General features: G+C 44.4%; 1 protein-coding gene across 1 annotated transcript in view; it reads left to right on the top strand.

Moving 5' to 3' along the window:
- best2 (bestrophin 2) overlaps window positions 1-18,839 on the top strand; it is a gene marked incomplete at its 3' end in the record, with an annotated part of 29,035 nt that extends 10,196 nt beyond the window's left edge. Inside the window, exons 3-9 of the mRNA XM_084318377.1 lie at window positions 6,864-7,097; window positions 7,466-7,620; window positions 8,389-8,466; window positions 11,040-11,192; window positions 14,564-14,644; window positions 17,138-17,292; window positions 18,149-18,839. Coding sequence (XP_084174503.1) covers window positions 6,864-7,097; window positions 7,466-7,620; window positions 8,389-8,466; window positions 11,040-11,192; window positions 14,564-14,644; window positions 17,138-17,292; window positions 18,149-18,839 — 1,547 coding nt within the window. The remainder of the gene's footprint in view (window positions 1-6,863; window positions 7,098-7,465; window positions 7,621-8,388; window positions 8,467-11,039; window positions 11,193-14,563; window positions 14,645-17,137; window positions 17,293-18,148) is intronic.
- Between the last annotated feature and the right edge of the window lie 461 nt (window positions 18,840-19,300).

Below are 19,300 nucleotides of genomic sequence, written 5' to 3'. Positions count from 1 at the left end.
TCACGTTTTTGTCTAGTCCAAATTTCTCTAATACTTTATATAGGAATATCCAGCTTACACTGTCGAATGCTTTTTCTGCATCCAGGCTAACTAGTACTGCACTTCCTCCTTCTTTTTGTATCTCCTCTACTATCTGCACTGTCTTTCTTATGTTGTCCTCTGTTTTCTTCCTTTAATGAATCCGGTCTGGTCTTCGTCTATAATATCTGGCATAAATGTCTCAAATCTTTTGGATATTATCGATGTATACATCTTGTAATCTACATTAAGTATGGACACTGGTCTGAAACTACTACATAGTTCCTTATCCTTCCCTTCCTTTGGAATCGTAGTAATTATGGCTTCTTTCCATGAGGGTGGCATTGTTCCTTTTTTCATTGTGTGTCTAAATGCTGCCTCTAATATGGGCCTCAGTTCCTGTCTAAATGTTTTGTAAAATTCCGAAGGGAATCCGTCGCTACCTGGTGACTTATTGTTCTTTGCTTTACTGATCGCATTTCCCACTTCCTGTTCTGTTATCTCTGCATTTAATATTTCGTTCCGTTCCTTTCCTATTGATGGTAAATCAAATTTGTCTAAGAATGTCTCTATCTCTTCTTCTCCTGCCGCTTTCGGTTGTGTGTATAGTGTCTTATAGTATTCTACAAATGTCTTCTCTATTTCAGCTGGTTCTCTTAGTAACCTGTTTGTGTTTGTGTCTTTTATTGTGTGTATTGTATTTAGTTTCTGTTGTATTCTGATTCGTCTAGCTAAGAGTCTGGTCGCTCTCATTCCTCCTTCATAGTCTGTCAAACATAGTCTGTTTCACATATCTAGCCTTTTTCTCAATTTCTGTCAGTAATTCTTTGTTTATCTTTTCTCTAACGTCTTTTACTTCCCTACGTGTCTCTTGGTTCTTTGAGTTTTGGTGTTTTCTCTCTAATTCTTTCAGTTTCTTTACTAAGTTCTGGTATGTCTCTATTCTGGCCCTCTTGAGTAGTGCTGCCTTTGCTATCAATTTTCCTCGTATTACCACCTTCATTGCATCCCATAGAATGTTTGGATCTACCTCTCCGTTATCATTTTCCTCTCTGTATCTTATTATGTCTTCTTTTACTTCGTCTACTAAGCCTTTGTTATTCAATAGACCTACGTTCAGTCTCCAGACTGTTTCTCTGTCTACTTTTCAGATTCACTGTCAGATATGTTGCGCTGTGATCTGATATGTTTGTTACCCCTATTCTACAATCTTCTACTCTGTATCTGTCCCCTGTTGTCATGAGGAAGTAATCTATCCTCCGTGTCTATCCGTGTCTATAAGATGTTGTGTGTGGGTGTGAATAATGTGTGTATTCCCTGTCTAGTGTGTGTGTTTCTCTCCATATATCCGTGATTCCTAATTCTGTCATTTGTATATTCATATATTTGCTAATGTGTGTTCTCCATCTCTTTGTGCTTGTCGTGTCCATGTCGTAGTTCAATACTACGTTGAAGTTCAATTTTTCTTTCACCAAAGTACAAACAGAGAATTAAAAGTACTCCCGTAGTCTCGCGAGAGGTGCAGAAATGGGATCTGACGTCAGAAGAGACGATCCGGTCAGTGTTTCACCACACAGACTGGATTGTGTTCCGCGACACAGATAACATTAATGCCTACACGGAGACAGTGCTGGACTATGTTTGTACTAGGGTGAAAGAAACAATCCCCACTACCAAAATGAAAGTTTACCCAAATCAAAAACCCTGGGTAGACAAATCCGTCCGTGAAGCTCTGAGAGAGCGCACCAAAGCATACAATGACGGCCTAGTGGCAGGCAACATGAATGACCACAAGGTGGCGCGACACAACGTAAGGAGGACAGTGTCAGAGGCCAAACGGCGCTACAGGGATAAAATTGAACTCCAGTTTGAACAAGCTGACTCTAGAGCTATGTGGCAGGGGCTCAAAACGATGACAGACTACAAAGGCGCCTCCCTCAAACTGAACAGTGACATCTCCTTAGCAAACGACCTCAATACCTTCTATGCGAGGTTTGATGCTGGTAATAACAACACCAGCTCACAAGCCTCGGCAATGGGGGGGGGGGGGTCGGCTGCTGATGGAGGCGCAGTGTTCAGGGTAACAGAGCATGAGGTGAGGCGGACCTTTAAAAAAGTGAATATCAGGAAGGCAGCAGGTCCGGACGGCATCCCCGGCCGCGTCCTAAAAGTCTGTGCCGACCAACTGGCCCCAGTATTCACTGACATATTTAACCTGTCCTTAGAACAGGCTGTCATCCCCACCTGCCTGAAGAAGTCCACTATTATCCCTGTACCCAAAAAATCCAAGCCTGCTTGCCTCAACGACTACCGCCCTGTAGCTCTCACCTCCATAGCCATGAAGTGCTTTGAGAAGCTAGTAAAGGGCTACATCTGCTCCTCCCTCCCCATCAACATGGACCCCCTGCAATTTGCATACCGCCCCAACAGGTCCACGGAGGACGCCATATCCCATGTGCTGCACACAGCAGCATCACACCTGGACAAGAGGCAGGGGAACTATGTGAGAATGCTATTCATCGACTACAGCTCGGCATTCAATACCATAGTCCCCTCCATACTCATAGCCAAGCTCAGGGACCTGGGCTTGGGCTATGACCTCTGCCAGTGGGTCTTGGACTTCCTGACTGGCAGACCCCAGGTGGTGAGAGCAGGCAACTGCACCTCCTCATCCATCACCCTCAACATAGGGGCCCCCCAGGGCTGTGTTCTGAGTCCCCTCCTCTACTCCCTGTACACACACGACTGTGTGGCTCAGCGGAGTAGCAATACAATCGTCAAATTTGCTGATGACACAGTGGTGGTGGGCCTGATCTCTGCCAACGACGAGAGGGCCTACCTGGAAGAGGTCAAGGTCCTGGCGGGATGGTGCCAGGAAAACAGCCTCTCCCTGAACGTCAGCAAAACAAAGGAGATGATTGTGGACTTCAGGAGGTCGGGGGTCAAGGACTACAGCCCCCTCAGCATCGACGGGGCACCGGTTGAGAGAGTCAACAGCTTCAAGTACCTCGGAGCCTACATATCCGAGGACTTGACATGGACCACACACATTAACAGTGTGGTGAAGAAGGCACGACAACGCCTCTACTTCCTCAGGCGCCTAAGGAAGTTCCAAGTCAGCCAGAAGATCCTTAAGAACTTCTACTCATGTACAATAGTGAGCATCTTGACCGGCAACATCACCTCCTGGTTTGGGAATAGCACTGCAAAAGACCGAAGCAGACTACAAAGAGTGACACGTGCAGCCGAACGCACAATTGGAGGGGGGCTCCCCACCCTCCAGAACATTTACTACAAGCGTTGCAAGGGCAAGGCTAAGAGAATCATTAAAGACTCCAGTCACCCGAACAACTGCCTCTTTGAACTGCTGCGGTCAGGCAAGCGATACCGGAGTCTCAAGGCGAGCACAGAAAGACTCAGAAGTAGCTTCTATCCCCAGGCCATCAGGCTGCTAAACGAACAATGAATGAACACTACACAACAACAACCACCAAACGCACATAGCACACACATCCACACGCACACACTCACTTTAAACAAACACACTGTAGCACCCACTCCACACACTTTATAGCACACACCCACTTTAAACAAACACACTGTAGCACCCACTCCCCACACTTTATATTTATGGATGAAGGATTGCACTACAACTCGTACACCTTACTGTAAATTGTACCTAAAATTGTACCTCATCCCATTTCTGCTTTGCACTAGATAGTACTGTACATTAGTACACTGCATAGTATTGTGTATTGTATATTACATGGTAACTCAGAACATTGTACATATGTCTATACCGAACACTGTGACCTCATTTTCTTCTTCTAAATTCATGCTATATTATGTTATTATGTTATTTGATACTATCTTGTCTAGCACAGTCTCAGGAGCGTAACAGTAAGAAGCATTTTGTATGAAAGTATTCTGTACTTCTGTATGACAACTATTAAAGAACTTGGAACTTGGAACTTGGAAGTCTCCTGTACAGATTAAAACCCCTTCCCCTTCCATTGCTATAATATCAAAGATTGTTTCAAATAGGTATTTCTCACTGTCTGGGGGTGCATATATATTCATTAATGTTACCATTTGACCTTCCATTTTCCCCTTGGCCATTACATATCTCCCCTCTTTATCTCTCACTTCTTTAATCAATTCAAACTTCACTGCATTCTTAATCAATATAGTTACTCCTCTCCTAAGGTTCTGTTTAAAAGAACTATAAAACATATTCTCGTATCCGAATCTTTTTTAAGTTTCGTCATCACCTTACTCCTTTTGATTGGATTATTCATTCCATTAACATTCAGCGACATCATCTTAATACCCTTAATTTGTGTCATCTTTCCATTCAAAATGATCTCCCGTTCTACCCATGTCACATAAAATAATGTTTGTAGTTGTAGCCACTGCTAACTCTACTCGACTTACATTCAAAGAACTATAATAAACATTTACAACATTCACAAAGTGTGACAATTCCATGGTGTCGGAGGTAAATATTTTCTTTCCTCTATCCCCTGCTGGGGGGTGGGGAGAAAAGGCTCTCCTAGTGAGAGGGCTCCCCCTAGTGGCTAAATGTAAGTACCATGTAAGTCCAGCATTGTCTGTGTGCTGCCCTGCCCTTGATAGGGTGACCAGACGCATTGCGCGTGATTGCACAGCATTTCTGTCTCTTTTCACGCGTCATGCAAATTGAGACCATGTCCCGCATGATTGGTTGTCATCCGCGCTAACACCCCCCCCCCCCACCCCCAGCCAAAGTGAAGAACCTCTATGCGTCCCGGTAACGTTACTAGTATCTGACCGTGAGTGACACCGCATCCTGGGCATCCTGGCGACATGACAACAAGTCCTAACGCTGTTGCGCGCGGAGGATCCGTTCGAGCCTGGCGCAACGAACCCAGGCAAGGGATACACGCGCGCTACGGATCAGATCAGTTCCACACGCTGCTGTTACAGTATCTCCGCTGCTCAGCACGAGAGAATAGCGCTTGGTCCAAGTTTGAAAAGGGGAAAGCAATCCCAAAGGGTTTAGATTGAAAACTAATGATAACAATAAATAAGATGCGAGTAGCCGTTCATGTAACCGGTAACCACCCCCCCCCCCCCCAAATCAGTGCAGGTGGAAGATAATTGTATTCTGTACTTTATTATTGTGCCATTACTGTTCCTGCTCTCATCACTGTAGTAGTGCCAGTGTGAATCCCTGGACTTGAGTTGTTTTGGTGAGTTACTTTTGTTAGTCAAAAGTCAAAGTCAGCTTTATTGTCACCTCTCGTAATGTGCAAGACATACAGATACATTCAAATCAAATCAAATCAAATGTATTTATAGGGCCCGACAACACACGTTAATGTCCCCATGGGCCGTACAGGTCTTCTTTAAACAAGTCAAGAAGAAAACATAACAATAAGTCAAGAACAGAACAAGAACACCATAAGGTCCAAACATTTTTAGATGAATGCAAATAAATGAAAGAATGCAAGCACTCCCAGACATACCCCACGCGAAGGTAAGGAAAAACTCACTAAAACCTAACAATAGGGAAAAAAGCTCCACAGGCAGTGTGGAGGAGAGAAACCTTAGAAGGGCCATTCAAGGGGGGATCTCCCTTTTTAGATGTTGGTGATAGTAGTGTTGCAGACGGACAGTTGGTAAATTAAATTGCATTTCCCCCTTCCCACGGTGTATATAAAGAACAAGATCTAATATAAACATAAAGTAACATATAGTACACTATAAACATAAAGTAACATAGTACACTATAAAGTAACATATGGACAGTATACAGGACTATATACAATGTAGACAGTAGCTAAAAAAAAGTGAATGTATGAGTGAATGTAAATAGAGGTAAACGAGAACTTAGTGCAACACTTTTAGCAGCAGTGGTACATAGTAAGTATGAATAATAAATAATGGCAGTAAAATATAATAATGGCAGTAAAGTGGCAGTGAGATGATGGATATGGCAGTAAACGAATATGATGTACACTAAATAAATAAACTAATTAATGGCAGTAAAGTAAAGTGGCAGTGTGTGTCTGTGTGTGTGACACAGACACTTTACTTTGTGTGTCAGAGGGGGTTAGTCCAGAATCTGTGGGGGGCAGAGTAAGAGAGAGGGGGGAGAGCTGTGTGTGTGTGTGTGTGTGTGTGTGTGTGTGTGTGTGTGTGTGTGTGTGTGTGTGTGTGTGTGTGTGTGTGTGTGTGTGTGTGTGTGTGTGTGTGTGTGTGTGTGTGTGTGTGTGTGTGTGTGTGTGTGTGTGTGTGTGTGTGTGTGTGTGTGTGTGTGTGTGTGTGTGTGTGTGTGTGTGTGTGTGTGTGTGTGTGTGAGTGATAAGACTGCGGGTCCAGACCTATAATCATAAGTGATAGTAAGTCTGGGTGGTAATTTTATCTATTTTTAGTACTTAACACCCATTAGAGACAAAAGGGGAAAAAAAGAAAATATGAATAAGGGCTAAACATATTAGGCTTGTGGTCATTTTAATGAGGACAGTGGTGGATGAGCCTTGAAGGAGGCGACAGGGACAGTCCACCAAAAAAAGGGGAGGGGGCTGCACTGGGGGGGGGGGGGGGGGGGGTGTCCCACATTGTCCCACATTGTCCCTCACAAACATACCATTTGTCCCACATTTGGTTTATTGGGATCTGGTCACCCTAGCCCTTGAGCTCCCGGTAATATGAATCTTTTAAAAAAAAAATATTAGAGAGCAACAATTCAGCTCTCAACGAGCACAAAGTGATACCTAAATGAGAAAACTCTCCAATCTCCCGAGATCGAAATGAAATCCCAGTAAAAGCACTGCATTTTCCCTATGGGGTTGTTCTAACAGGTTTCTACGTGACCCTGGTGGTAAACCGCTGGTGGAGCCAGTACATGTGCATCCCGTTGCCCGACCGGCTGATGTGCACGCTGTCGGGGGGCCTGCAGGGAGCAGACGAGCGCGGGCGGCTGCTGAGACGCACCATGATGCGCTACGCCAGCCTCTCTGCCCTGCTTATCCTGCGCTCGGTGAGCACTGCCGTCTTCAAGCGCTTCCCCACCATGGACCATGTGGTGGAGGCTGGTGAGTGGTGTGGACAGGAGGGGGGGGGGGGGGGGGCAGATGTTTCCACGTGTTGTATCACCAAGAGACCTATGGTCTATTATTATTCTCCGTAAGGCCCGATGTGGCTAGTCCCACCACCAAAAAAAATATGAAATTAGTACAAGTATAAGAGAAAGTATTTTGTGGCTGTAAAATGTTTGTTTACATTGCTAATGTTTGTACACTAGAGTAAAAAAGTAAAACGGATCTATATTCCAATTTACAAATGGTGAAGAAAGGATTTTCCTTCTATAAATCAAACTCTTCAAGAATATGTGTGAATATACCTCACACTGATATGGTCCAAAACAAATCTTTAGGCTTGAAATCAGTTTAAATCTGTTCAGGATTCATGACCAGAGAGGAGCGTAAGAAGTTTGAGGGCCTCCAGTCTCCCTACAACAAGTACTGGATCCCTTGTGTGTGGTTCACCAACCTGGCTGCTGTGGCCCGCTGTGAGGGCAGGATCAAAGATGACAGCACCCTCAAACTGCTGCTAGAGGTGCAGCTACACACACACACACACACACACATACATTCGCGCGTTATCTCGTGGTGAATATTGTATAGTTTCAGAATGATCCCGGCTAATTCCAGAAAGCTGCGTAATGGGGCGCTATGTGAATTCTACTAAAGTCGTTGGTGTTTTCCGCCTGGACACGCTACTATTCCCTAATCAAATGTATATAATAGGTATTATGTTTTATCATGAATGCATCAAAGGGGGGGGGGGGTTGATCGCCAGTAACTGCTTTCGTTTTGAACACCACACACGCTGATCGGCCTGATGGGTATGAAATCATTGCAGGATCAAGCTGGAATTGACGTCAGATGTTCCTTACCTTAGATCGGGCTTATTCCAAAATGTCCATCTGGTCCCGGACATAATGTGGCACAACTTATCCATCGAGGGGCATTGGACACGTTTCCAAGTGATCGTGTGAACCGCTAGACTTGCCTGAACCCAAATTATGCGCCCGGAGGGGTTTAAATGTAACACACTGTCTGGAACAGGGTTTCAAGCGTTCTCGATACTGCCACCTAGCAGGTTTTGGCCGGTACTGCACTTTTTGGGTCTCTAGATGGCTTTCACGCATAACATATAGGTCCGTGAGTGTAATATTGATATTAAGATCGAATAAAAGAAAAAAAACGATCTAAAAACATATATATACGTTTATGGTGCTGAAATGTTGGCGAGCAAACACGTATATATACGTGGTTGGCCGTGAAAGTGTTAAGCTTGATTATTATTTGTTATTGTTGACAGGAGCTGAATGTGTTCAGGGGGAACTGCGGCATGCTGTTCCATTACGACATGATTAGCGTGCCCCTGGTATACACCCAGGTAAGCCTAGTGTTAGTCTCTCCTACCCTGGGCCCCGTTCCCCGTACCTGGATAACTGAGTTAGCCGGATAATTTCCAGTCTAGCCTGACTTAAGCCGGACCTTTCCATTCCCCGACGCTCGATTGTCCAAATCACCATGGTAACAGATAAAAAAGTTTGAGCCTGGTCGAGAGCAGGGTTAACTTCAGTTAGCCGGATGAACCATGGCCACGCCCCCGCAAATAAATGACAGCTCGCTTACTGAAATGATTCTCACAGTCTAGAGATCCCATTTATACCATTCTGAATTATGTTTCTGTGCTTCGTTTTCCTAGAGGGGGCTTTTGAAATGTATAATAATAGAACTAAATGCTGATAATAAATCATATTGAGCCTATAGATTTACTTTGTCCTAAATAAAATAATGCACGTCATATACGGCGCTCGGAGTCGCGATACACGCTGCATGTGGTTATTTTAATAACGGCGCATTGCAAATGTGAATCCCGCGGGGATATTTTTAATGAATGAAACCTATCGGCCGTTTGGCTCTGATTAGTTTCATATATTCTCCGCTGTAGATTTGCTTAACGGAGCGCCCGGATTGTGTTTCATTCAAGCATAAAATTGAAGTGTCTATGCGTGGATTGTGGTTTTTGTGTGATATTGTAACTGGGATTAAAATGTCTGATGAGATGCGCTGTTTGACGGATTTGAGAAATTGAATGAGCCGTTGACGTCACATTAATGCATTTGAGAATAAAGAGATAAAACTTCATTCAAAAGAAAAATATTCTAAACACGGGTCTCGCGTCCATTAATGGATAAACAATGAATATATCCCGTCTGGCACAGTGGCGCAGCGGCTAGTTCTCAATCCTGGCAACCGGGCGACCGGCGTTCGAAACCCCGCGTTTCCAATATAATCTTTTTGGAATATAATATTAATGATTATACGCAAAAGTAGCCTAGTTTTAAGTTAAAATATTATAAATCTACATGCATTGAGGATGTCATTCTTTATATAGCTCTCAACGTGCACCAAATTGAATTATTCCTACATTGCAAAAAGAAGGAAAAGACTAGGAGAAGTGGGATTCGAACCCGGGCCGTCTGCTTGAAAGTCAAAACCACAAACCGTCACACCACAGTGCAGATAAGTAAAAGATCCACCATACATCAATCAATGGGTAAGAGAGCCGTATCCTTATTCTGTATAACAGTTAAACTAATTATTTTCGCTAGCAAGATCTCATTTGATTATTCAATCCATAAACCTACTGCCAGCAGGCAAGTTTAAAGAAATATAATCTGATTGATTGGGGTAATGAGGGACTTAAAATTAGCCTATAGATTATGCATTTAACTTGTCGGCGAGGCTATTGAGCCGTACTGCAATCTGTTAATAAAGTTTTAAATCAATTAATCAATCAATGCCGTTAGAAAATCAGGATCTCTGCTATCTATACGTGCTGGCTTTTCAACTGAAGCGGCCGCGCGCACTTATCCTGGGTCTCAAGTCTGGTTCGAGTTAACGAGACTGAATCCACCTTCGAGGAACAGGAAAATCCCGGCTTCAAACATCGGGTTAATTGAATCTGGATAATGGGACTCTTGATCGACTTAGTTGAACCAGGTACGGGGAATAGGACCCAGGTCTGTTGTGGTATATACACCCAGGTAAGCCTAGTGTTAGTCTCTCCTACCCTGGTCTGTTGTGGTATACACCCAGGTAAGCCTAGTGTTAGTCTCTCCTACCCTGGTCTGTTGTGGTATACACCCAGGGAAGCTGCAGTGTTAGTCTCTCCTACCCTGGTCTGTTATGGTATACACCCAGGGAAGCCTAGTGTTAGTCTCTCCTACCCTGGTCTGTTATGGTATACACCCAGGTAAGCCTAGTGTTAGTCTCTCCTACCCTGGTCTGTTGTGGTATACACCCAGGTAAGCCTAGTGTTAGTCTCTCCTACCCTGGTCTGTTGTGGTATACACCCAGGTAAGCCTAGTGTTAGTCTCTCCTACCCTGGTCTGTTATGGTATACACCCAGGTAAGCCTAGTGTTAGTCTCTCCTACCCTGGTCTGTTATGGTATACACCCAGGTAAGCCTAGTGTTAGTCTCTCCTACCCTGGTCTGTTGTGGTATACACCCAGGTAACCCTAGTGTTAGTCTCTCCTACCCTGGTCTGTTGTGGTATACACCCAGGTAAGCCTAGTGTTAGTCTCTCCTACCCTGGTCTGTTGTGGTATACACCCAGGTAAGCCTAGTGTTAGTCTCTCCTACCCTGGTCTGTTGTGGTATACACCCAGGTAAGCTGCAGTGTTAGTCTCTCCTACCCTGGTCTGTTGTGGTATACACCCAGGTAAGCCTAGTGTTAGTCTCTCCTACCCTGGTCTGTTATGGTATACACCCAGGTAAGCCTAGTGTTAGTCTCTCCTACCCTGGTTGTGGTGTCACTAGTGGGTAGTAGGGCTATGGGTTGTTTGTGCTACAGGATCTAAAGTGTTTCTGTCGAAGACCAACTAAAATCTATCCATCCAACCATCGTTCCCTCATCCAACCATCCCTCTCCACCTTTTCCCTCCATCTCTTCCGAGGTTGTGACCCTGGCAGTGTACAGTTTCTTCCTGGTGTGTTTGATTGGTCGCCAGTTCTTGGACCCCAGCCAGGGCTACCAAGGCCATGACCTTGACCTCTACGTCCCCATCTTTACCCTGCTCCAGTTCTTCTTCTATGCTGGCTGGCTAAAGGTCAGATGGACTGCAGTCTGTTACATATTATTATATGCTCTTTTGTTTGAACTCCTGAACCAATGTTGTCACAATTTAAGTAAACAATTCATCCGCTGGAACCTGTGCTTTAAAACAGGGGTTCTGAACCTTTAGTTTGTGATCCCATAAAAATATAGGAACATGTAGTCGTGACCACCCAACATGGTCAAGCATAGAATGGTGAATTTTGACTTCAAATGCATTTATATATTTACCCTTTTCAGGCTATTTGACCTGATTGATGAGGACTTTAGACTTCCAATATTCATTATATCACAAGAAAAGATATATATATATGTATAAATTATTATACATATGATCATGGGTTTCTTTTCATGACCCCATGGGTGTCTGAGGAAGGCATGCAGCATACCTCTCAGGTACAGCTTCTTCCCCTAAGCTGTCATCTCTCTGAACTATGTACCACGTGACGACCCCACCCCCATACAGTATATACAGAACTATGTAACCACAGTAACGGCCCCACCCCCATACAGTATATACTGAACTATGTACCACAGTGACGGCCCCACCCCCATACAGTATATACTGAACTATGTACCACAGTGACGGTCCCACCCCCATACAGTATATACAGAACTATGTAACCACAGTGACGGCCCCACCCCCATACAGTATATACTGAACTATGTACCACAGTGATGACCCCACTACCATACAGTATATACTGAACTATGTACCACGTGACGACCCCACCCCCATACAGTATATACTGAACTATGTACCACGTGACGACCCCACTACCATACAGTATATACTGAACTATGTAACCACAGTGACGACCCCACCCCCATACAGTATATACAGAACTATGTACCACGTGACGACCCCACCCCCATACAGTATATACTGAACTATGTAACCACAGTGACGACCCCACCCCCATACAGTATATACTGAACTATGTAACCACAGTGACGACCCCACTACCATACAGTATATACTGAACTATGTACCACAGTGATGACCCCACTACCATACAGTATATACTGAACTATGTACCACAGTGACGACCCCACCCCCATACAGTATATACTGAACTATGTACCACAGTGACGACCCCACTACCATACAGTATATACTGAACTATGTACCACAGTGATGACCCCACCCCCATACAGTATATACTGAACTATGTACCACAGTGATGACCCCACCCCCATACAGTATATACTGAACTATGTAACCACAGTGACGGCCCCACCCCCATACAGTATATACTGAACTATGTACCACAGTGACGGCCCCACCCCCATACAGTATATACTGAACTATGTACCACAGTGACGACCCCACCCCCATACAGTATATACTGAACTATGTACCACAGTGACGACCCCACCCCCATACAGTATATACTGAACTATGTACCACAGTGACGACCCCACCCCCATACAGTATATACTGAACTATGTACCACAGTGACGGCCCCACCACCATACAGTATATACTGAACTATGTACCACAGTGATGACCCCACCCCCATACAGTATATACAGAACTATGTACCACAGTGACGACCCCACCCCCATACAGTATATACAGAACTATGTAACCACAGTGACGGCCCCACCCCCATACAGTATATACTGAACTATGTAACCACAGTGACGACCCCACCCCCATACAGTATATACTGAACTATGTACCACGTGACGGCCCCACCCCCATACAGTATATACAGAACTATGTAACCACAGTGACGACCCCACCCCCATACAGTATATACTGAACTATGTACCACAGTGACGACCCCACCCCCATACAGTATATACAGAACTATGTAACCACAGTGACGGCCCCACCCCCATACAGTATATACTGAACTATGTAACCACAGTGACGACCCCACCCCCATACAGTATATACAGAACTATGTACCACGTGACGACCCCACCCCCATACAGTATATACTGAACTATGTAACCACGTGACGACCCCACCCCCATACAGTATATACTGAACTATGTACCACGTGACGACCCCACCCCCATACAGTATATACTGAACTATGTAACCACGTGACGACCCCACCCCCATACAGTATATACTGAACTATGTACCACAGTGACGACCCCACCCCCATACAGTATATACTGAACTATGTACCACAGTGACGACCCCACCCCCATACAGTATATACTGAACTATGTAACCACAGTGACGACCCCACCACCATACAGTATATACTGAACTATGTACCACGTGACGACCCCACCCCCATACAGTATATACTGAACTATGTACCACAGTGACGACCCCACCCCCATACAGTATATACTGAACTATGTACCACAGTGACGACCCCACCCCCATACAGTATATACTGAACTATGTACCACAGTGACGACCCCACCCCCATACAGTATATACTGAACTATGTACCACAGTGATGACCCCACTACCATACAGTATATACTGAACTATGTAACCACAGTGACGGCCCCACCACCATACAGTATATACAGAACTATGTACCACGTGACGACCCCACCCCCATACAGTATATACAGAACTATGTACCACGTGACGACCCCACTACCATACAGTATATACTGAACTATGTACCACAGTGATGACCCCACTACCATACAGTATATACTGAACTATGTAACCACAGTGACGACCCCACCCCCATACAGTATATACAGAACTATGTAACCACAGTGACGGCCCCACCCCCATACAGTATATACTGAACTATGTAACCACAGTGACGACCCCACCCCCATACAGTATATACTGAACTATGTAACCACAGTGACGACCCCACCCCCATACAGTATATACAGAACTATGTACCACGTGACGACCCCACCCCCATACAGTATATACAGAACTATGTACCACGTGACGACCCCACTACCATACAGTATATACTGAACTATGTAACCACAGTGACGGCCCCACCCCCATACAGTATATACAGAACTATGTAACCACAGTGACGACCCCACCACCATACAGTATATACTCATAACTACCTACCTCAACTTATAATCTACCCATACAACACTGTATGATAGTGTACAATACTGTATACTATATATATTTATCTACGGTATATCTGCATATATTCCAGTTTATATTCCTATTTGTATATATTTATTCCTGTTTATACACACTGACTGTATACTATATCTCTAACTGTATATATCCCATACCTACTCTTATAACAAGAGTACTCTTATAATACTGGCCACTGGCGAGTATGGCTTACTCCCGTATTGTATTTATACTTCCATCACTGTACATAATAATACTGTACATACATCAGTACATGATCGGTGACTCCTCTTGGCCTGTGGTTTTGTTGTCCTGTCTTGAAGGTAGCGGAGCAGTTGATCAACCCATTTGGAGAAGATGACGATGACTTTGAGACCAACTGGCTGATCGACAGGAACTTCCAGGTTCTCAGTGTTCATGCTTTCTCTCCTCTTTGCTTCGTTGATCTCTATCATGTTTCTATCTTGCACAGACACTCCTTTTCAATGTTTAACCAAAAGGAATTTGAATCCCGTAGAAATGACCAGTCTGAAAGATCGGGTAATATGTGAAATCTGGGGTCAAATGCAATTAGCTAGATACTGTAGGTAGCAGTGTGGTAGTACTCGAGTCCTGGACTGATTTTCAGGACTTGTGACTCGACTTGGACTTGAGCACTGACTGCATTCGGACTCGAAGGTGCAGACGAGGACTCGGACTTGTTAATTGATAGTTATTTATTTTAAAACATTTTTGTAATAGGCCCTAATCATTTGGCATACGATATGTATGGCTGCTAGTGCATTTGTTTGGCTATTGTGTCACAAAGTAAATAAACTCCCATTGAAATGGTGACCGCTGTGTTATTTATGTTTAATGTAGACCTTTTTATTTGTATGTCAGTGCGGAGTGGACTCAACCTTGATGACTTGGAGTCGGACTAGGGTAATAGGGAGGTGTAAAGTTAGTAGTTACGTCATTGTTGTTTCCGGCCGGTCCACCTCGCTTGAAATTGCAATGTATTTCCAACACATTTCTAAATAGTCTTGTTTAAAACAAATAAAGCATGAACATTGGCATGGTCATGCTGGACCTACAAAAGGCCTTCGACACTGTCAATCACACCATTCTGATTGACAAGCTAAGAGCAATTGGTTTTGATAGTCTATCAGTGAGCTGGATGCAATCCTACCTGGAGGGGAGAGAGCAGATGGTGGAGGTAAACGGTACCCTATCCCCCCCCTCACAGTAAGCTGTGGTGTTCCACAAGGAAGCATACTAGGTCCGCTACTGTTCCTAATTTATGCAAATGACATGTCGTCAGCTTGTGACTGCAACTTGTTCCTGTTTGCGGACGACTCAGCCCTGCTGGTCTCTGACAAGAACAAGTTACAGGTTGAAAAAACCCTCAGCTCAGAACTAGGCAAAATCTGCATATGGCTCGCTGATAACAAACTATCATTACACATGGGCAAAACAGAGTCCATTCTCTTCGGTTCAAATAACAAACTCGGCAAGACCGACGGCTTCTCAGTTACAGTGGGTGACAATATTGTCACAAGGAAAGAAGATATTACCTACCTGGGTTCCATCCTAGAGGCAAATCTTTCCTGTGACAAAATGGCATCCAATGTAATAAAAAAAGTCAACCAACGAACTCGATTCTTGTACCGGATCTCCTCACTGGTAAACAAGAATACCCTGAAGACTCTGGCAGGAGCACTCATTCAAGGGTACTATGACTATGCTTGCACCTCATGGTACCAAAGCACCTCAAAGGTGCTTAAAACAAAATTACAAACATCTCAAAACAAACTGGTCAGACTACTGCTTGACCTTACTCCTAGAACCCACCTCACCCCTGCCCACTTTGACAACCTAGGATGGCTTAGAGTAGACAACAGAGTACAGCAACTTGCAATGGGCCTGGTCTACAAGATACACTACACGACCAAGGTACCCATGTACATGTCAAAATACTTCCCAAAAGTCAGTGAATACCACGATCACAATACCAGAGGGAGCTCCACAAATCATGTTAAACCCAGATTCGGCTCAAACAAGGGACTAAACACGTTTCGCAATTATGCCACATCAATGTGGAACGCCCTACCCAAAGCTGTAAAGGAATGTGAATCACTACCCACTTTCAAAAACACTTCAATAATTACCAAGTATGGTCTTGTCAATATTCCAATGTACAGTTTTGCTTGTACAGTTGTACAGTGTCCCCCACCTACCCAACCTCCTCCAATGTACAGTTTCTACGTCAATTGTATATACTCTTTTTTCTGGACTCTTTTCGTATCACAAACGGTACTGTATTTACAAATCTGGTATGTCATAAATGTATAGATGTAGCAGTACTGTCTATCTGTATGTCATGTGTGTCATATATGTTACGATGAATTGAAAATGGGGGACCCTGATGTAAACAAGACGAAAGTCTTTCTCTGGTCTGCATCCCCTTAACAATTGTATGTATTGAGCTGTACTGTACTGTACCCATTCTGCAATCTGTTAAAAGTTTTCAATCAATCAATCAATTCTGTGTGTATTCATCCACAATCTATAGCTCAACATGAAACAATTCACAATTAATCGTAAAATAATTACATATAATTGTATTTCAACCAAAAATGCTTAAACAATAATGTTAGTGATAGAAGGGAAAAAATTTTGTGCAAAAATGGAAAGCTTGCCAATGTTCATGAGGCAGAATTATTACAATAATCAATTTTCCCAATGATAAATCCCTATACGAGTGGACCGCGTGGGAAACTAAAGTGACGTCAGACTACACCTCCCTATGGGGATTCGACTCGGACTGGAGATTTAGTGACTCGACTACAACACTGGTAGGTAGGCTCTGTACTCGTAGTGCATCATCTGTTCCAGCTGTCGTTACCTGGTCTCAGGTGTCCATGATGGCGGTGGATGAGATGTACGGGGATCTTCCCATGATGGAGAGAGATCGCTACTGGAACGACTCCAACCCCAGACCGCCCTACACAGCCGCCACGCTCTTTGTCCTCCGCAAGCCCTCCTTTCAGGGATCCACCTTCGACATGGCGTGAGTTTAGCCATCTTTTCTAAAGACTTCGTTATTCAATCGGGGAACAAGTTGGTATAGTTGTCATTCCTGCTGCTGTTGCTAAAAACAGCAACTTGATACACGATTTACCTGATTTTGGTATTTGTTCAGGGTATTTGCCATCAGGGGCTCGGCAGTGTTGGGGAGAGTAGGAATATATGGCCAGTTGCAAGTAAAGTATTGCATGGGTAGGGTCGGGAAGGAATCTGCCGTTTGCCGTCTTGAAATTGTAATCAGTATGGTAATCCCTCGGATTACACCAAATCAGTAGTATAATCGGATTACTTCCAATTCCCTTTTCGATTACTTTGCCTCAAATTCTAAATTAACTACAATTGTAATCGTTATTATATACAGCCATGGTTTGTGTCTATAATCACAAAATTACAAAGCATTTCCCCCCTTTATATATACGGTATGCTGTATATATATTTATTTTGTAATCCAATCAATTACAAATCACTTAATACTTTTTATATATATATAATCTCAATTCTGTGTTGTAAATTGTAATCAAATTATGGTCTGTTACTTCCCAAACCTGTGCATGGGCTCTTGCAGATGAAGATAAATCCAGTTATCCCTGATATCCCTTTAAATTTGTTTTCATTTACATTACGTTTACATTGTCATTTAGCTGACGCTCTTATCCAAAGCGACTTACAAGTTTTGTACAACAGGTCAGTAGGAAGGGTACACCTCTTGAGTGCTGAACACTTTGGTGAACATTGTTACTCAGCTGGTAGAGTTGTACCCTTCCTACTGACTTGTCGTCTTCATCCACCGTATGCATGGCACTGTGACGTGTTCAGCCTCTCCACTCCACTCCCAACAGTATTCCCAAGGAGGAGATGCATTTCCAGCCCCTTGAGAACATCGCCGAGAACCTGGAGGAGTCGGGCGGCCGTCACCCCAACATGGCTCTGTTCAACCGCCTCCTCAACGTGGCCCCCTCCCCCACCGGCTTCATGGGAGGGGCTCTCCGGCGCACCTCGGCCCAGCTGCAGAGGCTCCGCCGCTCCCCCGGCGTGGACCAGCACACCAGCGACGAGGAGGACGACGAGGACGGGACACTGGGTACGGGTGGGTCTCTGCCTTCGGGACTCGGCCAGGACACTCAGAGCACCCTGTGCAGTTTCAGAGGAGAGGTCAGTGCCAGAACCCCGCTGCTGGAGATCCAGTTCGAGGAGAGTGGGGGCCAGCCGGCCTCCGACCAGAGGAAGGAGAAAGGAGAGAAGAGCGGGGCAGACGACGAGAAGAGGGAGGAAGGATGGAGAGCCGAGAGGAAAAGCGTGTTGCTGCTCCCTCCACCCCTCCTGATCGCCTCCTCCTGCCTTAACCCCTCTGTCCGCTCCACCCGAGAGCTCTCCAGCTCCCAACCCATAATCGACCCAAACACAGCCGTGCCCTCACTTCCCAAACTACCCGTTAGTGGAGCCAAGATGGCATTCCTCACTGTGCCGTCCTGCAATGGTCCTCAGCGTCTGCGCAGTGTTAGCATGGGGTCAGAGTTCACAGGTTCCTAAATGGGAAATGTAACTCCATGAACTTTGGACTATTTGAACTATTCTTGATTCTATTGACCTTCTTTTTTTTTTTACTGCTTGAACTAACCCATTTAGACCTAAAACGCCTGCTAATAATGCATTATATAGCCTGCATTCTCGGTTTCAATGGGCTAATACACGTACACCACTGAATGGAAAGTTAGGTGACACTGTTTATTCCCTTAAATAAATTAGTAGTTGGCAAGGTAGTATGGTTGGCCTACAGAAAAGCTCTAGATAGATGGGCCTAGTTGAGAAAACACTGTTAAACCATGAACTGGCTTCCAGGTCTTCAATTATTACTGCATGTATTGTAGAATATAGTCAGTCTATGCTGAAATGGTGGTCGCAACCCTGAACTGAGACCTATGCACCCTGATCGCTAAAATATTCTGTAAATAGTATACTCATTTCTAAATATACTCAGTCCTTTCAGTGGC

This window comes from Notolepis coatsorum (genome assembly GCF_963971535.1).
Source record: "Notolepis coatsorum genome assembly, chromosome: 7".
Taxonomy (NCBI): Eukaryota; Metazoa; Chordata; class Actinopteri; order Aulopiformes; family Paralepididae; genus Notolepis; species Notolepis coatsorum.
This window is presented reverse-complemented; position numbering and strand designations above follow the sequence as displayed.